The following is a 20,492-nucleotide window of genomic DNA, read 5'->3' as shown; positions in this document are numbered from 1 at the left end:
GGTGAGTTGTCAGAAAGTTTGTAAATTATGTACATTTTAAAGTAAAAATTTAAATCATACAATTAAAGAAGCAATGGCATTTCATTGGTAGGACAGCATCGAGATCAATTACACCAAAGTAGGGAGTAAATGGCGATAACGTGTAAACCAAACATCTCTCCTTTATTCAGGCAAAAAGAAAAAAGTCAGTCAGTTAGTGGAAATGGAAGTTATATTGTGTGATGAGGTACCTACAAACAGACCAATAGAGTGACTATGTACAACTCGTGTGGCCCATTTCAAACCTGTAACGTCTTTATGTGGAAGGGAGCTAAAGACGGATGCCCTGTTTAGTTTAGGGACAGGGACATTGTACATTAATCAACAATTTTACAATTGTAAATGTGCCAGGATTAGTGAACAAATTTTCACCTGTTGTCCCTGGCCTGATGTTAAAGCAACATAAGAAGGATCAAGGCATTAAAACAATAGTGACAATTAAAAACATACAGCAAAGTATACACAACAAGGCAAAACAAGCTAAGCAGGACAGAAACAGAGCACATTTAAACACATAAAACAGAGGTATCCAAACTTGAGACAACATTTACAGACATAAGACTTAGGACAGAGCTCATAGACAACAGTAGCATAAATAATATGTAAACACAGGACAACATTGACACAATAAAACATGCATAAAATAAAATTAAAAATATGGTACAAGCATGCAGAGACAGATCAACAAAGGCTATAAAGTAAGACAGACAGATGCAGACAGACAGGATAGGCATGACGAAGCTAGGCACAAGTACACACCTGGTTACTCAAGAGCAAGGTTTTCAGGTTGTGAGCGAATGAGCAGTGTGTGGTGCTGTTTCTGAGGTGTACAGGGAGAGTGTTCCAGAGGCTGTGACTGCAAATGATAATTGACCAAATGTGCTTAATCTTCCTGGGATCTGGTTAACCTGCCGTTGTTGATCCTCTGTTTCGGAAAAGTGTTTTGCTTTTCCTATAAGCTTATTTATATATTATTTATATTTATATTATTATTCCTGCTGGATACCGTTCGTCATTCGGGTAGCTTCGAAAAGCACACTTGTCAGATGCCACATTATATCTGTAAAATGTTTACATTGCTTCTGTTCAAAGTCCCATACAATGGCTGTTCGTTCTCTGAGTTTGGATAACCGACATTAATCGCCTGGAATAAAATAGGATAATTTGTTTTCTTGTTGAATTCGCATCAACCCACAACACTTTTAGTTGGTATTCGTTTTTAGGCATTCATTTTTCCGAGGTTAAAGTTAACACAATAGAAGCCCCAACTGCTCGGCTAGCTAGCAAGATTTGTTACAGCAGCCATGTTGTGCACCACCAATTCATTCAAATTGTTGAAATGTAGTCATGTTACGCTCAACGCAGTAGTCACAACACGGTGTCGACCTCCCGATGCAATGTGCATCGATACAAAACCATGTGATTTTTCAAACAAAGCTTCGTACGTAACAAAGCTTAGTATTCTGTCATTTATATTGCGGAAATAAGGTTTTTAGCACGCAACTGCAACGGATCCACAATGTTATTGTGTGACACTGTGGTGACGTAACGGCATATACCACATTTCAGTGCACGTCACGTCATTACGAAACGTGCGGCGGATGATGCGACACTTATACTGGAGCATGTTGTTACGACGGTCCCGCAACCGGATTGTGTTAGTAGGGATGGGGCCAGAGAGGACCTACAGTACATGTACATACCGACTGCTATAGGCTATACTTGGATATTTTATATTAGGGTTATTGTACTACTGAAACTGTACATACTGTTTAGTACACACTGTTTGGCATTTATTTTGTGTGTGCCTATTTTTAACATGCATATGTTAAAAATAACGTGTGAAATCACAAAAAAATAAATGCCAACAATGACCGTAGGTATCTTTTATTTCAAAACACTCAGGGGATAAAGAAAGGTAGGAAAGGGGAGTATGGTATACAGCTGGGGTCCAAAAAAAACACATATTGATTTATTAGCGGTTTAATGGACCAATCAAGTTCAAGAAGCTACAGTATAGTGTACTACAAAGCTGTTGAATGCAGAGCTACGGTATAGCAGATTAAAAGTATTATTGCATTATTGTTCTTATTATCATTACCGAGTAACCAGAGAAGGAGGGAATAGGTAAAGTTACCGGTTTAGAGGTAGTTAATAGGATTAATCTACAGCTACTGTAATAGGCTACAGCGATTTTAGGCTACAACAGTTTTTATGTGGTTTTGTCCTAATTATCAAAATAGTTTTAATGTCTTAAACTATAAGTCAGGTAAAATGTCTTAATTTCAGTCAGGAGTGGAGACATTTTCTGAAGTCTATGTTTGCAGTGATCTTATACTTCTCCTGTGCATAAAATATGTCACACATTTTAAATCATTGCAATTCAAACACAGAAAAACACAAGACTTGTTCGGGAATACTTATAGACCACCAAGACATTACTTTCAATCTTTGCCTATAGACTACAGACCTACAGTATGTGTCAAAATAATTGTATGAATGATTTTGACTTAATTTTACTCTGGAGTGGAGACATTTTCTGAAGTTTATATTTGTTAAAATTTGGGCTTGCTACCTCACTGCACTGAGAAGCCCTCATGAACGACTGTAACAGTGTTGTACTCCCTCTTGAGGTTGCGAGTGGTGGTGCAGTTGTTCCTGTGCCTCACAGGGGTTAAAGCGACATTCCAAAAGATACATATCTATACCATTCATCGCAAGGGAGAAACAAAGGGTTCAAATGATGTAGCAAATTCATTCAAGGTTTAAACATGGAAAATGCGTAGAAGGCTGTGTTACAGAATACTTTAAGACCTGTGAGGTGTGAGTTCATCCCCTCATCAGCACTGTATTACCAGACATTCAGCACAGAAGAAGTGGGGGAATGAGGCTTTGCTTGGGAAGCCAGCGTGCTCAATGGAAATGCAATCATGTTTCTCCCTCCCCCTCCGCTTGAAGCTCACGGTTCTGTGTAAAGCATGAAAAATGGATGGACAGACAGGCTCTAAGCAGTTATGGGAGCTTATACTCATTGACACAGACAGAGCTCCTCGCTAAATACAATAAGAAGCCTGCTTCGTCAATGGTCTGTGATTCAGTGGGTTTTGGTTATTTTGCGCCAGTGTAAATAGAACCACAAATATAGTAGAGCAGGCATTTATGTTGATTGACTAAGGTGAGGGACATCGTACAGTATGCCAGCAGTTTTCATTTGAATGCAGTTAGTATTACACTGAACAATGTACTACAGTATAAGATGCACCATGGATTGACTGATTACTAAAACAACAGTACTTTGACAGCACTGGTATAGACAAGGAAAATGAACATTTGATATATTAGAAAATAAACAAGTGCACCATGAACCTGTCGTCCACCGCTCATGATGCGTGTCGTCAGCATGTACAGTTGTTGAATAAAATTGCTCATCTTCTGGTCGATCTAGCGGTAAGTGAAATCGAGTAAATGTCAAGAGGTGGACGTCATTGGATTCCTTTCGGCCAACAGAATCTAGCTTGTCATTTTTTAGCAGTTTGGAGTCTATTAGTGTCGTTGCACAGAAATTAACCACTCATTGACCGCCATTCAGATGGGACTTGGCTCAGGAGCGAAGTAAATGTCCCCATTCATTCTCTATGACGGCCAGTTTGATACCCGTATCTCAGTTCTGGGGTGGGTAGGCAAACAATATTTGCGCTGGTGGTTGTGCACTATGAGCCCTTTCAGGGTCTGTATGTGTTTCATTTCTGCTTGGAACCTGTGGCCCATATCGCGCAAAGTTCGCCCGCAGACTTCTTACAGGTATGTCTGACTGCGAGCCTCTGAGCACAAGCTCACACTCGAATCATGGAAGCAGGGAGTGCTATACTGCACTGTATATTACCACCTGTGACAAAACCCCACAGACGGCATGACTACCTGGCTGGGAAGTGGTGAGGTGGGATTTGGGAGAGACGGAGAACGACGTCATCCACGAGGTAACCGCGTTAAAGTATACATCAACAACAACAGCTCAGAACAAAGATGGATGATACTGTAGCTAGCTTTGTTTGCCAAAGCAGAGGATAACAATGCACTACGCGGTATTTTGCGTATATACATACAAAAGAGGTAGAGAACATGTCCTCAGATGACAGTTGGGGAATGCTGCTATCTGAGGACATATTACTGTGCGTACAACTGACTTAATAAGAAACCAAAAAGACATTCATGCTAATAAAATATCATTAAAGTTTCACTTATGGCCGGTACAGACTACATAAATTCAGAGAAAACAACCCGAGGGCCCTCCGAGAGGCGGGATGGAAGATGGGCCCAATAGGACGGACCAAGAGGCAACGACGGGAACGAATAACGACAATGAGAAAATCCTCCGGAAGTGTACTTCCGGAAGAAGGAGAAGGTGACATCACGCAGGGGGTTACACATCCATCAGGGGAAGATGAAATGTAGAAGGCAGACAGACCAGCGACCTCGCTCTGCGCAAGCAGGTCAGACGACAGGGACCCAAAGCCGGGATTGCAACCGTAGTGCAGCAGGACCCAATGCCACTGAGACCTCTGAGGCAGTCAAAGGAAACCCCCCGATGGAGCAGCCGCCAAGCAAAGATGAGGACACCAGTCCACCAGAGGTACACCCCACGAAGCCAATGGTGAAGCAGCCAGGTAGGGGCAAGAAGATCAAGTGGCCTAAAGCAAATGATCGGGTGGTGTGGCAGAATCTTGACTCCGACCTGAGCCAACTGCTGGAGCTGACATTGCGAGGAAGTGTTGAGAACAAGCTTAACAGCTTTGGGGAGATCATCTTTGAGGAATGCAGAGAGAAGTCTGGCGAGGCCAGTAGGAAAGAGCCCACAGCCCCAAGAAAAGGAAAGAGAGAGATAGAGATTGAGCAGCTAGTCAGAGCCAGGCGCCAGCTCCGCCGGAACTGGAGGAAAAGCTGCACCTGAAGAGAAAGTCGGCTTGAAGGAGCTGTGGGACGAATCCAAACAAAGCCTCGCCAAGCTGCGGAGAGTGGAGAGGATCAGGAGGAGGAAGAAAAGAGAGAAGGAAAGAACCAACTTCTTCAGAGACGCCTAGAAGTACGACCGACAGTTGCTGGATGAGAAGAGGAGTGGGAGGCTGGAGATCAGTAAGGAGGAGCTAGAGCAACACCTCAAGAGCCAGTACAGTGACAGCAGACGGGCTGCTTCACTCGGCTCCCCAGGGTATGTACCACGGCCATCCCCACCGACGCTGCCTTTTGATACCTCCCCACCCAAGCTGCGAGAAGTGGAGGAGGTCATCAAGAAAGCAAGGTCTGCGTCAGCCCCCGTGCCTAATGGGCTTCTCTACAAGCTGTACAAGAACTGCCCCCTGATTACCAAGGTGCTGTGGAAGCTCATGAAAACAGCCTGGAAGAAACAGCAAGCAAGTCCCAGCAGAGTGGCAGCAAGCCCTTGGTGTGTTCATTCCCAAAGAGCAGAACTCCCATACCATCAGCCAGTTCAGAAGCATTGCCTTGTTGAACGTGGAGGGGAAGATTTTCTTCTCTATTCTGGCAAGGAGAATGACCAACTTCCTCACGATGAATAGATACATTGACACAAGCTGCCAGAAGGCTGGAAATCCAGGCTTCCCCGGATGCATCGAGCACTCTTTTGTGATCTGGGACCAGATCCAGCATGTGAAGAGAGAGAAGAGGGACCTGTATGTGGTGTGGTTGGACCTTGCCAACGCATACAGCTCAGTGCCGCACAAGTTGGTTGACTTTGCGCTGGAATTCTTCCATGTCCCGAGTTGTGTGCAGAACATCATCACCAGATACTTCAGCAGCCTGCACATGTGCTTCACTCTGGAGGGCTACACTACAGGATGGCAACAGCTGGAATGTGGAATTGCAATGGGATGTGCCTTCTCCCCCATCCTATTTGTGGTAGCCTTAGAAATAATCCTCAGAGGGGCCAGGCAGGTAGTCGGGGGTATCAAGCTACCTTCATGCGAGAGGCTTCCACCACTGAGGAGCTACATGGACGAAGTGACGAGTATCCTTCAGACCGCTCCATGCACGTCCAGGCTCCTCAAGCACTAAAAAGAGTCGTTCAAAAAGATTAATTTGTTCATTTTCACCCATCACTAGCTGATCACCCGGCGTTATGTCTCAGCACAAATATAAATCAGGTGCTCAGAAAAGGAAGGAGCAGAAAATTAAACATGATCTACAAAAACAAGGTCAACAGTATACAGTATGACAATGTTTTTCACCAAAGAAGGTATAGGTGGTCTAGAAATGAAGCTGTTTAGCTAGGCTACTCCAAGCTAGCAATGACGGCTAATAGAGGCGCGCACGGCGCAGTGCAGAGCTCACTTCACAGAAAAAAACATTAATCAATGCAAGCAACCCTTTAGCAAGCTATTTATACTAAATCAGTTGTTGTCCCTGCCTCTGCCTGTCAGGCCAAACAACATATGTGGCAGCAGCCCTCTCTCACCCTCCCCCCCCGATGAACCAGCCCTACTCCCAACTGAAGGTGAGGCCTGTTGACATTATTGTCAAAAGTTAATTTAAGTCAACAAAATGTTAGGAACAGACATTTTGGTTATGATGTCTATTACTAATTATATTATAGCTAGTGTGCATGTGTGCTTCATAGGGGCCCCTGGTGATCAGTGGCGTCTGGTGGGTCCCAGAACCGGGTAAGCCAGGACCAATGAACGCACGATTTTTTGGGTGGTGCGCTTTCAAAGCATGCCATGATGGGCGGTTTCACAGCACCAGAAGGGCGCTGAGCAGTGGCATTTTTATATGTAAAAAACATACAGGAAAACTGCAGTAGCCTAGGCTACTGATGTTTTTTAACACTAATAATTTGAGAGCGAGCGAATAAGAGGACAATATTTAGGCTGAAACAACCAAGCTTTTAGGGACACACTAAATAAACTACAGAGCCATTATATTACAACAAGCACCATGAAGAGGAATGACAGGTCGATAAAATACACCGCCTTAGGGCACAGCACTCAATAGCCTACTCCCCTACTTCACTAATTGGTGTTTAGGCTACTACTAGGCTACTAGGCGTATTACTGTAGCCCACCACTCCAGGAAGCAAAGTTCATGCTCTCGAGTGCTGATTAAATCTAGGCAAAGCAAAACACACAGCCATAACAACTGTAATTAATCACAAAAGACCTACCTTACAGTATATAGTAACCCAAACTCGTTTAATCCACTTCATTTTGGAATCAACTTTCAACAAATACTCAATATCTCCGTTTTCCATGTTCATTGATGCTAGCTAGATAGCCAAAGTGGGTAATGTGATTGACAGGTGACGTGAATGACGGGGAAGTCATTACATGAAGTTTTGATTGGATAAACCGTCCCAATGTTAAAATGTCAATGGGAATTCCAATGTAAGCACTTTGAAAACTGGCTTACCCTACGCCCACTTTTAAGTATTTTGACAAATGACATATTAGGTTACATTTCGATTGATGACGACATTTTTCGCGGTTTGTATGTGTGGGCTAATTTGATTGGTTGATTTTTCATTCGGTCTTGATTTCCGTAAGCCAGAATCATTTTACCTGGCCTACAATGTTAAGTGAATGACAAGCTAGTGAAACAGCTGTTAACGGACCGTAACGTGGACTGTATTTTCATGAGGACTGTAGGGGGAGACTGAGCACTATCAAAACGCTAAACAAGGATCAAAATGAAGCGATATGGCAGAATACAAGACGCATTTAAGTCAAAAACAGTCTGAAAGTCGATTTTTGTGCCTTCTTTCACTGAAAAAAAAAGTTTTATTTGGATTTGTATGGGTAAGCCAGGCTTACTCTGGCTTATAGGAGCAATCGCCACTGCTGGTGATATGTTTTCATAGGCCCCAGAATTCCTGAGCGATTGTGGTTGAGGTGACGTGAACGTGGTGCCCGCAGGTATTGGGTACATCCTATCCTGCAAACCCCCTGGAAACAAACAGCGATGATAAGTTTGTCCTCCATCTTGGTTTTGAAAAATGTGAAAATCCCGCCTTGCGATCACGTCTTTCTCCGTCAAGACATCTGATTGGTCGGCAGCTCCAGCAACGTTGAACATTTCTCAACTTTCGACACTAGCAACGCAGGCAATGCAACGCACCAGGACAACAATGGAACTAGAATGCCATTCGGCTGCAGCCATTGAAAGTGAATGGCATCCGTCAATGTCATAGAAAGTCAATACAATTCGTGTGAACTGGGCGGCAGGCAGCACGGGCGGCGTGCATCAGCGTGCATCAGCGTGAATCAGGCGAACCCAGTGGCGCGGCGGCCAGGATTCGCCGCGCGGCGACATTCGCCAAAGTTAATTTTTTTTAAACTTTCTGCGGCGGATTCGCACGGCAACCCATTGGATCCCGCGGCGAGATTTGGACGAACTGGGCAGTGCGAATTTTCTCACCGCGCCTGGTGTGTCACCTCGTCAGCCTCGTCCACCTCCTCAGCCCCCTGACCCCGGCCCGAGCCCCGGTTCTGACTCTGGCCCCAAGCCTGTCCCCGTCTCTCCAGTGCCGGACTCCGTTTCCCCCAGCACCTCCCAGAGCCTGCAGCGGGAACTGCGGGCACGTCTGCGGTCACAAGCCAGACACGCGCCCGATCCACACCTGCCGTGCATCACCTTGATTGCCTCTCCTCCACACCTCAACGCACCTGGTCCTGATCAGCCAATCGCCAGCAGGATAAGAAGCCGGTCCACACAGCCCTCTGTGCCAGATCGTTGACTCACCAAGTTGGTAATTAGCGGCTCCAGCCTTACCTAGCCTAAGATTTCCTAAGCCTCACCTTACCCTGTTCTCCCTGTCTTCCCAGTATCCAGATCCTGCCTGACCCACGCCTGTACGATTACCCTGCTCCTGCCTGACCATCGCCTGTACGACTACCCCGCTCCTGCCTGACCATCGCTTGTACGATTACCCCGCTCCTGCCTGACCATCGCCTGTACGATTACCCCGCTCCTGCCTGACCATCGCCTGTACGATTACCCCGCTCCTGCCTGACCCACGCCTGTACGATTACCCCGCTCCTGCCTGACCATCGCCTGTACGACTACCACGCTTCTGCCTGACCATCGCCTGTACGACAACCCCGCTTCTGCCTGACCATCGCCTGTACGACTACCACGCTTCTGCCTGACCCACGCCTGTACGACAACCCCGCTCCTGCCTGACCATCGCCTGTACGACTACCACGCTCCTGCCTGGCCATCGCCTGTACGACTACCACACTCCTGCCTGACCCACGCCTGTACGACAACCCCGCTCCTGCCTGACCCACGCCTGTACGACAACCACGCTCCTGCCTGACCATCGCCTGTACGACTACCACGTCCCTGCCTGACCCACGCCTGTCTACGGACCACGTTACTGCCTGCCTCTCCCCGGATCTCAATAAACGTGCCTACGGGCTTTCCCCCCAATCGTGTCTGCTCTTGGGTCCTCCATCAAAACCCTAACATGGTGTGCATAACATAACAACGCATAAGTGTGAGTCCATGGCTTGTGAACAGTCACCATAATTCAGCTACTATAAGACCTCTTGTTAGGGACCTCTGTTTTCTCTAATTATCTGTTTCAATCTCCCCCATTCATCGATGTGCAAGAAAACCACAACACGGTTTTTAGGGTTCAAATATTTTAAAGTATTTTCTAAAATAGACCGCTTCTATATCTGTCACAATTGAAAACTGAAAATAATTAATAATAATGAAAACTATATAGAGGTTGGCTTCACTGATGCGCTTATTTCGTCGGCAGGTTCTACAAATCAAATGCTTTAACTGTGAAACGTGTTTTCAAACCTTTTCCTGTGCTCATATCGTCCGAGGCAACCGCAGGCGCAGTTCCCTTCCACATTGGACCGGAATCCAGCCCGGTTGTTGTGGCGCTTGAGCCAGCAGACAGCATCAAGGGTAGGAGGGGATACAGAGACTCCTGCAGGCTAATTGTAGCAGCCAGTGTTCGCAGGTGTAATACTGATCCGCCTGTGTGTGAGGAACTGGGGCTTTATCTTGACGAGCCGTTTTGAGACTTGAGAGTGAAACAACTCGGAGAATGTTGCACCCTGCACAATGAGCGCACATTTGTCGCAGACATTCAAATCCACATATGACTCCGTCGAATTCAAATTTGATGAGCAATTCTGAAGCATCCTTGGAATCTTAAAAAGTGGATCCCACGACTTTACAATCATGCGAAATACTTGGTTGTCTCGGAGTTCGTTATTGGAATATTGGAAAACGGCCATTGTATGTCTGTTTTGGATTCAGTACTCTTGCGGGATGCCTCATGTCATTCGAATAGGTAAGAATGTTTAAATTGTAATAGCCTATGCTATAAGTTGATAAAGCAGTGCCGCTCTTGAAAGTTAAATCCTATCAATATAGGAAAGTGTGGCCATCTGTCTGTGAGTGCATACATTGGACTAAACGGTCGTGCACTCATATTTTTCCTATCACATGAATATGTGCTTCAGCTTCAGGGATAAATTAGATTAGCCTACATTAGGCAATAAAATGTCTAAAGGATAGCCCAATGCAAAACGATTGAGACTGTTAAGTCGGGGCAGCTATCACCCATTAATACCTGGACATGACCCCTTTGCCTGCGCACATTTGTTCCAAGTAGGCTATAAATTAGTCAAAACAAGGCTATTGTTTTTTTGTTTTGTTTTTTAAAATTTGAACACGTTATTCGAAATTGTTTGACATGGCGAGGGAATCATACACACCTACGAGTGTGAGGTTGGCAATGCAATTCCTTTTCACAAAGTTTTCAGAATAGCAGAATGTTTCTTTCATTGTAGGATAAGAGAACAAATAGGCATCGGGTAAAGGGGTAGGCTTATACAGGTGTTTCACGGGGCTTGTCGGTGGGCCGTATCGAAGTTGCGTCCCCAGCGCAGATATTCCTGCAATGTATTCGCTACTTCGCTAGAGAACTACGCTTACGCCGACAGCCTACTCTGTCTCTTGAAATCACTCTCAGAAAAACAGTGAGAAATGTCATTCGCAGACCGAAGATGCCATGAAACGTGTGCTGCAAGGAGACCGGGGCAGAATAGAAGATCAATACGTTTTTGTCTCCAGGCAAATCGTTTTAGACAAGTGGCCCGGTGCCATGCTGGTCAGTTTGTCAGGATGGCATTTGCCGATAACATATATCCAGAATCCGCAGATAAAAGATGAGGGAATAAGTTATGGCCCTGAAGAAATTGGCTACTTATTGGCTTATAAAACTAAAGGCATTTTAGCAGAAAATATAAATAGAGCCAGCTAAGCGGTTTAAACGGAATAGACAATCAGACTATCGATCTGGATTGAATATGGGTTATAATACGCCTGTGTTATATTTAATAATATGTTATTAAATGCCAAATAGCCTACAAATTCAACAGTAACAGCCTGTATACATTTCAACAGTAAGTCCATATCACAAGTCAGACATTGTCATTTAATTTAGGCCTAAATAGCATAATTAGAGATTCTAAAGGGCAGCAGCCCATACTAATATTTGAATGCTTGTAACAACCTCGGGAACATTGTTATGTAGACTGTAGATGGATTCAAACAAGAGATTGATTCAAACTGAAAACATCGGGTCAAAATAACTTTTCTGGAGCCTTAAAATATGTTGTGACAGGTTTTGTTTTTGAAATGCTACAGAGCTGAGCCAAATTTACCCTGACATGTCCAGGTTTCATTTTATAGATTTATTTTAATAGATTTTTATTGCTCTTTTTATTGAGCAGGTGCTGTTGGATTTCGGTCCTCTTTTCTGACAAAAAACAGGAAGGACATACAAGGTTGTTGAATATGCCTTGATGTCGTGCCTCTATTTTGTGTTAGCTGTGTGCACAGTGTACATGATTGTGTGTGTGTGTGTGTGTGTGTGTGTGTGTGTGTGTGTGTGTGTGTGTGTGAACAATGTTCAGTTCAATAACATGTCTAAGTATATTCATATATATATTGTTTGCCTTTGTCCCAGTCCCTGTTTTTTGTTCCAAATACATTCTGTGTGTTGCACAAACATGTGCATGTGCTGCTAGTGTGTGAAAGACTATGGATGTGTGTGTGCGTGGTTCTGTGTGTGTGGTGGTATATGTGTGTGTGTGTGTAGCCGGGTTACGTTTAAGCTCATGCATGAATGCCAGTGCTGAGCCTTTGCACCAACTACCACAGGCTTCAACGAAACAGCCGTGCCACAGTTGACTGTAGTGGCAGAGGCCGTTGTGCTGGGGGGCTCCGTCTGTGTGCAGTCTGCTCTTCGTTAGGTACAGTAGCCTAAGCAGCTCTCCAAGTATGCCATCTGGGTAATGGTGGGTAGCCAGGGTGGAGTTGTTGCCATTGATTTTAGTGCTTTTACAATGCATGGATCCGCAGTGAGGCCAGATGGTCGATCAGACTCAATCTGTGAGCCTGTAAATGTCGGAGGGAATAAATATAATTTCTACACTGTAACCATCCCACTCCTCTCCTCTGTTGCACCTCTGGTCTTTATCCAGGTTGCATTTTCGTTTTTCTAAGACGCCCGACTCTGTTTTCCCATCTTGGCAGCACATAATGTGAAGATAATGTGAAGATGGCACCATGATTGGGGTGCGTTTCTTTGTGGGCTTTGGTGATTGGTTGTGATTTTGCCGGTCTTTGACAGAGGGCTCGCAGGCATGATTGTGTCTACCGTGGCCAGTGTCTGCCGTCGCCAGTCAATAAAGTGATTATCTCACTCAGACTCATAGATTGCCCAGCCTGAACAAGAACCATGCTATAAAACTCATTTGCATGGGGAGGGGGGTGCTCTGTTATCCTCTTAGTCAGACCGCTAAGCTGTCCATTGGCATCCTGTCTGAGATTGACAACCTGGGGTAAATATAAGGGAGGAATTTCTTTAATATGGGGTTATGAAATTAGAATGACACACATGTTGAAATATGATTTAACTATGAGAGAGAGAGAGAGAGAGAGAGAGGGAGAGAGAGATGGATTAGATGGCTAATAAAATGCAGTATTCACATGTTCACATCCACCAGGTCTGACATTTTAGTGAGAAGGTGTTGAGAACTGTACGGCTGCATGAATGCTGGATAAAGAAGTGATGTAAACAGGCATTTTACCAACACCTTCACCTCCAAGAAGGGATATTTGCCTTTCTTGAAAGCAGAGTAAAGATTGCTGATATGAAAATACAGTACATGTACAGGTATTGCATCAATATAATCATGTCTGCCTAGATACTGTCCAAAGTAGTGTTAAATTGCAGACTGTTTTTGTTATATATATATATATATATATATATATATATATATACATACACACACACACATACACACTTTTTTTTCCTTTATTTCTTTTTTTACACATTACAATCCAACGCTACGCCGTCTGAATTGTGTGTAACCTCAGATGGCTTATTGAAGCGATTATACTGCTCTTCTGAGGTGGGGGCTGAGAATTGATTAAACTAATTTATGGTCTCCTGTCCCATTTTATTTCAGAACAGGGTTATTCAATGCCAGACAGGATTTTATTGAGTAGTCAATTACTTTTTCTACCTAATACTTAAAGTACTTCATCATTGCCAGTATTTTTTGTTGTTGATTATTTTTATTAGCATACTACTGCAATATAAGTACATCACAGTACAAAGCAATCCAAACCCATTCCCTGACCCAAACACAAACACAGCCATTCTCACACTCACACACAGACACATTCATCACTCATACATGCATGAGGAAGCATCGCAATATCCAAAACTGAGAGTCTCAATAACAATAAAAGGAAAGAAAAATAAAGTTCGGCCAAGAAGGAGAGTGGAGATACGAGCACCTAGCCTCTCGCGCATGCCCACCTACACCCTCCCCGACGGTGCGGGGCCCGGGTTGCTGCGTGTTCAGCTCCCATACCCGGACCAACCCCCCAGGATCAGGCTTCGGCAGCACGCACGAGCAGCCAGGCGCCCGCACTTCAACAACCCAATGGCCTCCCTTTCAATAACAATAAGCGGGGGTCATCAAACTACCAAGGTCCAGAAGTCCAGAAAAGACAACACACTTCATCATTGCCAGTTAATCAATCTCCCTCATCATGTCATGTCAGTTTCATTTCTTTAGCTCTATTTTTCATCCTGAAACAGCTGCTCACGGCATCCTCAGTTATCCACGTTGAAGGCTGTGGGATTTAACAGCGTGAAAATTTCACTTTGTGGAAAAAGTGTTCGTATAGTGAACAGATCTTGTCACGTACGATTACCATAATATAGGATGCTTTTTAGGAGTTTTAATATTTCCGTATTCCGTATTACTCTGATGCCACTACATAATCTAATGTCTATGACCTGAAGCTGTGCGCATTGTGACCACGCACACCACACTTCAGTAAGTGGAGCTGCAGTCTCTATTGAATTTTCCGAACAAGAGTCACTTCAGATGGCCGTCTTTTTTCCTACATCAGAAAATGTCCTTCCTGTGTTGTGCTCTGCCAATCAGGAAAGAGAGAACACATGCACACGCACACACACACACATACACACACACCTACAGACACACACACCACACACACACACGCATGCACACACACACACACCTCACTGATGTTCACACAAAGAGCATCTGAAATGACTCAGGAAAAACAGTATGTGAAGAGTCTGCCCATAATAGTACCTGGGTACTATTTATACCAGTCAAGACCAACACAACATGCAAGAGAACCTGCCTCAGAGGACAGGCGGCAGAAGAAAGACGCAAGAAAAAAACAAAACAGTTTGAATGAAGAACGGCAACAACTAGAGATGCAACATCAAAAGTCATATCGAATGAGGACGTCCATCAGTTGCTGAGTGGCAATGAATATTTCATTTTCATGTAAATGTAATCTCTCTCTAGACGGAAGGTAGAGCAGGGTGCCTCCTGGCGGTGGAGGCTGGCGGCCCGGACGTCGTTGTAGTGCACGTGGACGTCGTTGTAGTGCACGTGAACAAAGGCTGGGCGAGGTCACGGAAGGATTGGAGCCAGCGAGAGGCTCCTTTTGATGTGTGACTCGGTAGCCTGCGTTGGCCAGGGAGGGAACGGGCGACAGCTTGACGGGGAGACGTACCGCGGTTGTTTTACCTGTGAGAACACATTCCCACTCACACACCCTTACTCACAACTTCACCCACTCGTACTCACACGACTATGTGAGAAACATGGCGTACACATCCACAGCATTCTCTCACTTTCCTTTGTTATGCTTATTTATTTCTGTATTTTATTTATGTCTTGTGGCCTTTTACTATTTTGTTTATGGCAATTTTGTTTTGTTGTGAAGCACATTGTGTTGCATTCATGTCTGACATGTGCTATATAATTAATGGTTTATAGATTGATAGATTGATAGATTGATTGATTGATTGATTGATTGATTGATTGTCCCCCACCTGGGATTTTAGATTGACCCCTGTACATTAGTGCACGCGTACGTGCGTCCGGCACACAGTACCACAGTCCACCACCGGGGGGCAGTCACCACAAGCGAGCGCACTGCACAGCGCCGTTGCCTCGCAGCAAGAACGTCCTGGGTTCGATTCCCACCAAGGACGCTGTTACCTCAGCGCTGGGGGGCGAGTTCTCTCAGAACACCAGGGTATTTCCCTGGCCTTTCTGTGAGAAGTTTGCATGTTCTCCCCATGTCCGAACCCAAATGAAAAACCTGCAGAAGAACATCGCTGACGCTGTCCGTCCCTGACGAAGATGGACGGGAGCGCTTGGATCGATCCCCGGGCGCGGCTCATGCACGCGCCTGCTGTCTGCTCCCGGGCGACCTTGGGGGAAGGTCGATGGGATGGGTGAAAAGCAGAAAAGAATTTCATCTGCAACCCTAATGCGTGTGTTACACTGCCGTACGGCGAATAAAGCATTCTTCTTCAATTCATTATTCACATTGCCCAGACCCATTTTCCTTTGAACTTAAAAAAACAACTATGTTTGCTGTCTCAGTAAAAGTATAGTCTATTCTACCTAGGAGGCCATCTACTTTCTATATCCACAGAGTTCAGAGCATGAGCTGTTTAGTTGCTCTTTTGGTGCTTATTCTTAGTTAGACCCTGTAGAATGCATTGATCTGCTATGGCGCAGTAACACTATATGGACAGCAGAGGGAGACAGACCAAATGAACATCATACATCTCATTGATGCTTATTCACACGGCGGCCATTTCACTCTTACGTCACGCTCAGGGTGGGAGAATGCGGAAGTTTCCATAGACCATCTATTACAAGTTTGTTATAAAAATAACACTTCAAGATTCAAAATAGTCAGAAATAATAGTCAGAATACACTACTGGAATTACAAACTCATTTTATTACCGGACTCTGATTGTTTTTCACCGCGGTAGTTTTCACGTTATTACACTGAAACTAATTGACTCCAAACTGCTCAGAACAAGACTGGCTAGAATCTATAGGCAGAGAGGAATCCAATGATGTCCAACTCTTTGGTAGATTTTACTGACTGCTAGATTGACGAGAAGAGGACCGATGGCCATTTACAACCTAAACACAAGTTGCAAGTCTCTTACAGTATCTTTGCACAGTCCAGTATCTTCCGCAGACACTCTCTTCCACACACACACACACACACACACACACACACACCCACACACACACACACACACACACAGATGAGCACACACACAGATGAGCACACACACACACACACACACACACACACACAACCAGTCCGTATAAACATACCCAATTCACTATCATTCTCCAGAAACATATGTCGGATGGTCTCACAGGGCCTCTACACAATCCAATTCCATCCACTCTGTCGCATGCTCACGGCTCGTCATTAGCTCCAATATAGCTGATGAGGAGCGGCAGATGCTGTGTTTGTTCTGCGCGGGGCCTGCGCTCGTCTACAGGCTCCTGTTCTCATCAGCAGGACGCCGTTCACACCTAACAGGAAGGAGCATTTTCCTACTGTCATATTCCAGGCACGCTGAAATGCATCGTTTTGCCGAATCACGATCATACGCATCATTCTGAGCGACTGCTGTAGAAGTATGCACGGGCGTCATCGGGCCAGTGTTTTGCCCATCTCTTTGGTGTGTCTCCTAGGAAAGAGAGAGCTGTTCTGAGCTGTGAGACCGTTCTATTGCTCCCCGTAACGATCGTTTAATATGACCAACGGGGACTAATGTAACGGATATCCCAGCTAGTTAGGTAATCCTGTGACACAGGGGGGCTATCTACTCCTGCAAGCCTAGCAGCCTCTCTACTCCAGATGGTCTTCATATCATACTACAAGTGAGGAGTCAAAGGTGAGGTCTGAGCATATGTTCCTGATACATATTTAAATATAGAAAGAGAGGGAGCCTTATATTACCGGACACTCATTCTGTCCAGTCATCTGTTCCGTTGTAGAAATTAGACAAACAATTCTTGTTTCATAGGGATGGGTTTCAGTATCTGTAGCAGGAGGTGTATCGGACACATAATTGCATAAATCATTCACTTCAGTTCATTCCCTTCCGAGTCGAGTTTTGAAATAATTCAACCACATGTTGTTTTGACAGCAGTCAGAACTGAGGGGACGGCAGGTGAAATAGCAGCCTGATAGAATCGCTCCAGTGTCTCCCTACATTTCCAATCCCGGTCTCCTCTTGGGACTAATGTCATTATAACAGGATGCACGTTTTCCTGGATTTTTACAGTGTTTTGAAATTCATGGCTTGTCGGTGTCAGGGTTTTTTTGGGGGGTGAAATGTTTCCGTACCAAGGCACTGAATCAAATTTCATGCTCTACCCATTTGTCTTTATTATGCCCTTGTCCTCTCCGTTTGACTCCGCCTCTCAGCCTCCTCTGGGCTCTGCGGGAAAAGTCAAATAACATTACTGTTAAAACCAGAGAGGAACCCTTGATCACCAGCCATTTTGTTTTGTGGGTCATGCAGCTGTACAGCAAAGTTAATTGGAACAATCTCTTCACAGGCGTTTGCTACGTTTCAGCACAGGGGGTAATTTGTCATCACATTTGTAGACATACACATACAAAAACATACACACGCACACAATGTACACACACACTCCCTCCCTTTGCTTTCCCTCCACACAGAAAAAGAGAAAGTCAGCAAAGACGATATTCCGGAGACTCTTATTTAGGTTGGTAATTAGCGCAAACCTTTTGATCCCAATTTGAGAACCCGCCGCGCTGCTATGCTAGCTCCTATTGTGAGTTGTCCTGAGTAAGATAAAACAGAGCCTTTATTCTGTTACCTTTCAAATAGGAGAGGACATTCAGGGGAGTGGTTTCCCCTCCCGTTCTCAGGGAAGGTCCTTATCCGTTCCCAGACGGAGTCTGGCTAAACCTGTGTTACTACGGTCGTCTGACACACGGCCCTTACACACGCATTACAATAGCAAGACCTTTTCTTCTTCTCCTTTATAGTAATCAGGATTTGACAGTGAAGCTATCAGTGGCCTTGGCTGGTTTAAACCCTATTAAGCAGGGGCTCAGCACAATGTACAGTTTCATTCTGCCCTTTTAATCAGGGCTTCATTGTCATGGGTGCACCGCAAATGTCAGGTCTGCTTGTGTGGTTCCCACATATTGTGGTTCCATGACTGGGGAATGGTGTGTGTGTGTGTTGGCGTGTGTGTGTATGTGTATGTGTGTGTGCGTGCATGCGTGTGTGTAGGCTGGAAATGGAGGTAAGGGGAGCAGATTTATTTATTTTTATTTAACCTTTATTTAACCAGGTAAGTGAATTGAGAACAAATTCTCATTTACAATGACGACCTGGCCAAGAGGCAGAGGTCAAACAGGTCGGAGCACATACAATCCTAAACAAATGAAAAGACATACATGAATGAACAATGCACTGGTCCCTACTCCGCAGTGTAGCAGAGTCATGGAGACTCACCCTCCTTTCTTCCTTGGAGAAGAATATAAAACAAACCTATCTGGGGCCAAAAACCACTGCAAATGAATGGATGTCACTGATAAACTCCGGGGAGAAACCGAGATCTCTTCTACCAGATTCAGCCTCTCACCTCCCCCCCCCAGCCCCCCCCCCCCCACGGCAGCAACTGCAACAACCAATGACAGAGAGTGTTAGGGTCACTTCTGGATCCTTGGCGTTCCTTTCTCCTTTGACTTGAAAGCTAAGAGGTAGAACGCCACTATCAATTTAGCTAACACAGTAAAAGCCCGTAGATTCCTCTAGTGCTTTGTGTGCAGGAAGACAATCTAGAACAGGCCTCTCTCTAAGTGAACGCTTTACTGTTCTGTCTGGTGAGCACCCCCATCCATCGGTCCCCGGGGTGCATTGTGGTTACCCATAAAGAGTGCGTGCTGTGAATCATTTGAGGACAGCCTGTATGCGTGACCAGATGGGAGATATATGGGACTCGAGATGGAGATTATCATCGACGGGGAGGGCGGGGCAGGAGGGATAGTGGGCGGTCTGGGAGTGAAGCTACCATTCAGCTAAGCTATTAGTGATGCTCGTCTGAATTAGGCTCTATAACGCACTCGCAGTAAGAATCCGTTCCAATATTACCATCCCCTAAGGTCCCTGCTTTGAATGGTTTTTGTGAAGAGTTGGGATGGCTGATAGCGGAAGATTCCAGAAGATGATTGGTGTCAATGGCCCAATTTTAGCAATGGCTCATGTTCTCATTTCATAGTGCTAAACGTAGTGCTAAACAATTGAACTTATTGTTTTTAATGTTTTTAGAAGCAGTGTTACCTACTGCATGTGTAGAAATGTGTTACAGAGAAGATTATGGTAATTGTAGGTATTCAACTCGAGCGGTTAGGGTAACGGTTAAGGTTACTACAACAAAAAGCATGCCTCTAACCTAGCCACTCGAGGTTAAGGTTAGAGTTTGGGCTAATAGCAAAAAAAAATTAGTAGAATAAAAATGTGAAGGATAAAAAGGACACTTTTACACCCTCTGCCTACCCCCCCCCCCCCCCCTCCCTCCCAACCTATCGCCATATGCAACAGTTGTTCATTGTTGAAACAGACAAAATGCATCTCCTAACAAAAAGCTTAGAGATTCATTAAAACACAAAGCCCAGAAATCTGTGTCGTAAATGCTTTCTTCATTTCACATGCATTTCCTGGGTACGCCTAGGAATGAAAAAACAGGCTGGTTATTTGTCTGCTTATTTCATCAACACATTAATTCTCCAAATCAATTCTCTATCAGCGAGTTAATGAGGGAAGTCGAAACACAGTGTCCTGTGTTTTTTCCTCTAATCGTGTTTTGCAGTCTCAAGTATTGATATATTGACTCCCTTTTTAATTTCCTAGGACATAGTTTTTGATTGTAGTCAATATTTTTGTTTTACAGTTATAAAGTTGCCTTCATGTATAATGAAATAATGATCTGCAGATCTGACAGTTCATCTGTGTGCCTTGGTGGGCGCTGTTTGCACTTTGACA

At 44.7% G+C, this 20,492-nt stretch overlaps 1 protein-coding gene across 2 annotated transcripts in view; it reads left to right on the top strand.

Annotated features, from left to right (window-relative positions):
• Nucleotides 1–10,248: 10,248 nt before the first annotated feature.
• grik3 (glutamate ionotropic receptor kainate type subunit 3) overlaps nucleotides 10,249–20,492 on the top strand; it is a gene marked incomplete at both ends in the record, with an annotated part of 89,311 nt that continues 79,067 nt past the window's right edge. For both annotated transcript variants that reach the window (XM_084445130.1, XM_084445131.1), the window contains one exon: nucleotides 10,249–10,360. In XM_084445130.1, the coding sequence (XP_084301256.1) occupies nucleotides 10,249–10,360 (112 nt within the window). The remainder of the gene's footprint in view (nucleotides 10,361–20,492) is intronic.

The sequence above is a fragment of the Borostomias antarcticus genome, assembly GCF_949987555.1.
Source record: "Borostomias antarcticus genome assembly, chromosome: 10".
Taxonomy (NCBI): Eukaryota; Metazoa; Chordata; class Actinopteri; order Stomiiformes; family Stomiidae; genus Borostomias; species Borostomias antarcticus.
Note: the sequence above shows the minus strand (reverse complement) of the source record. Positions and strands in the feature narration are given on the sequence as shown.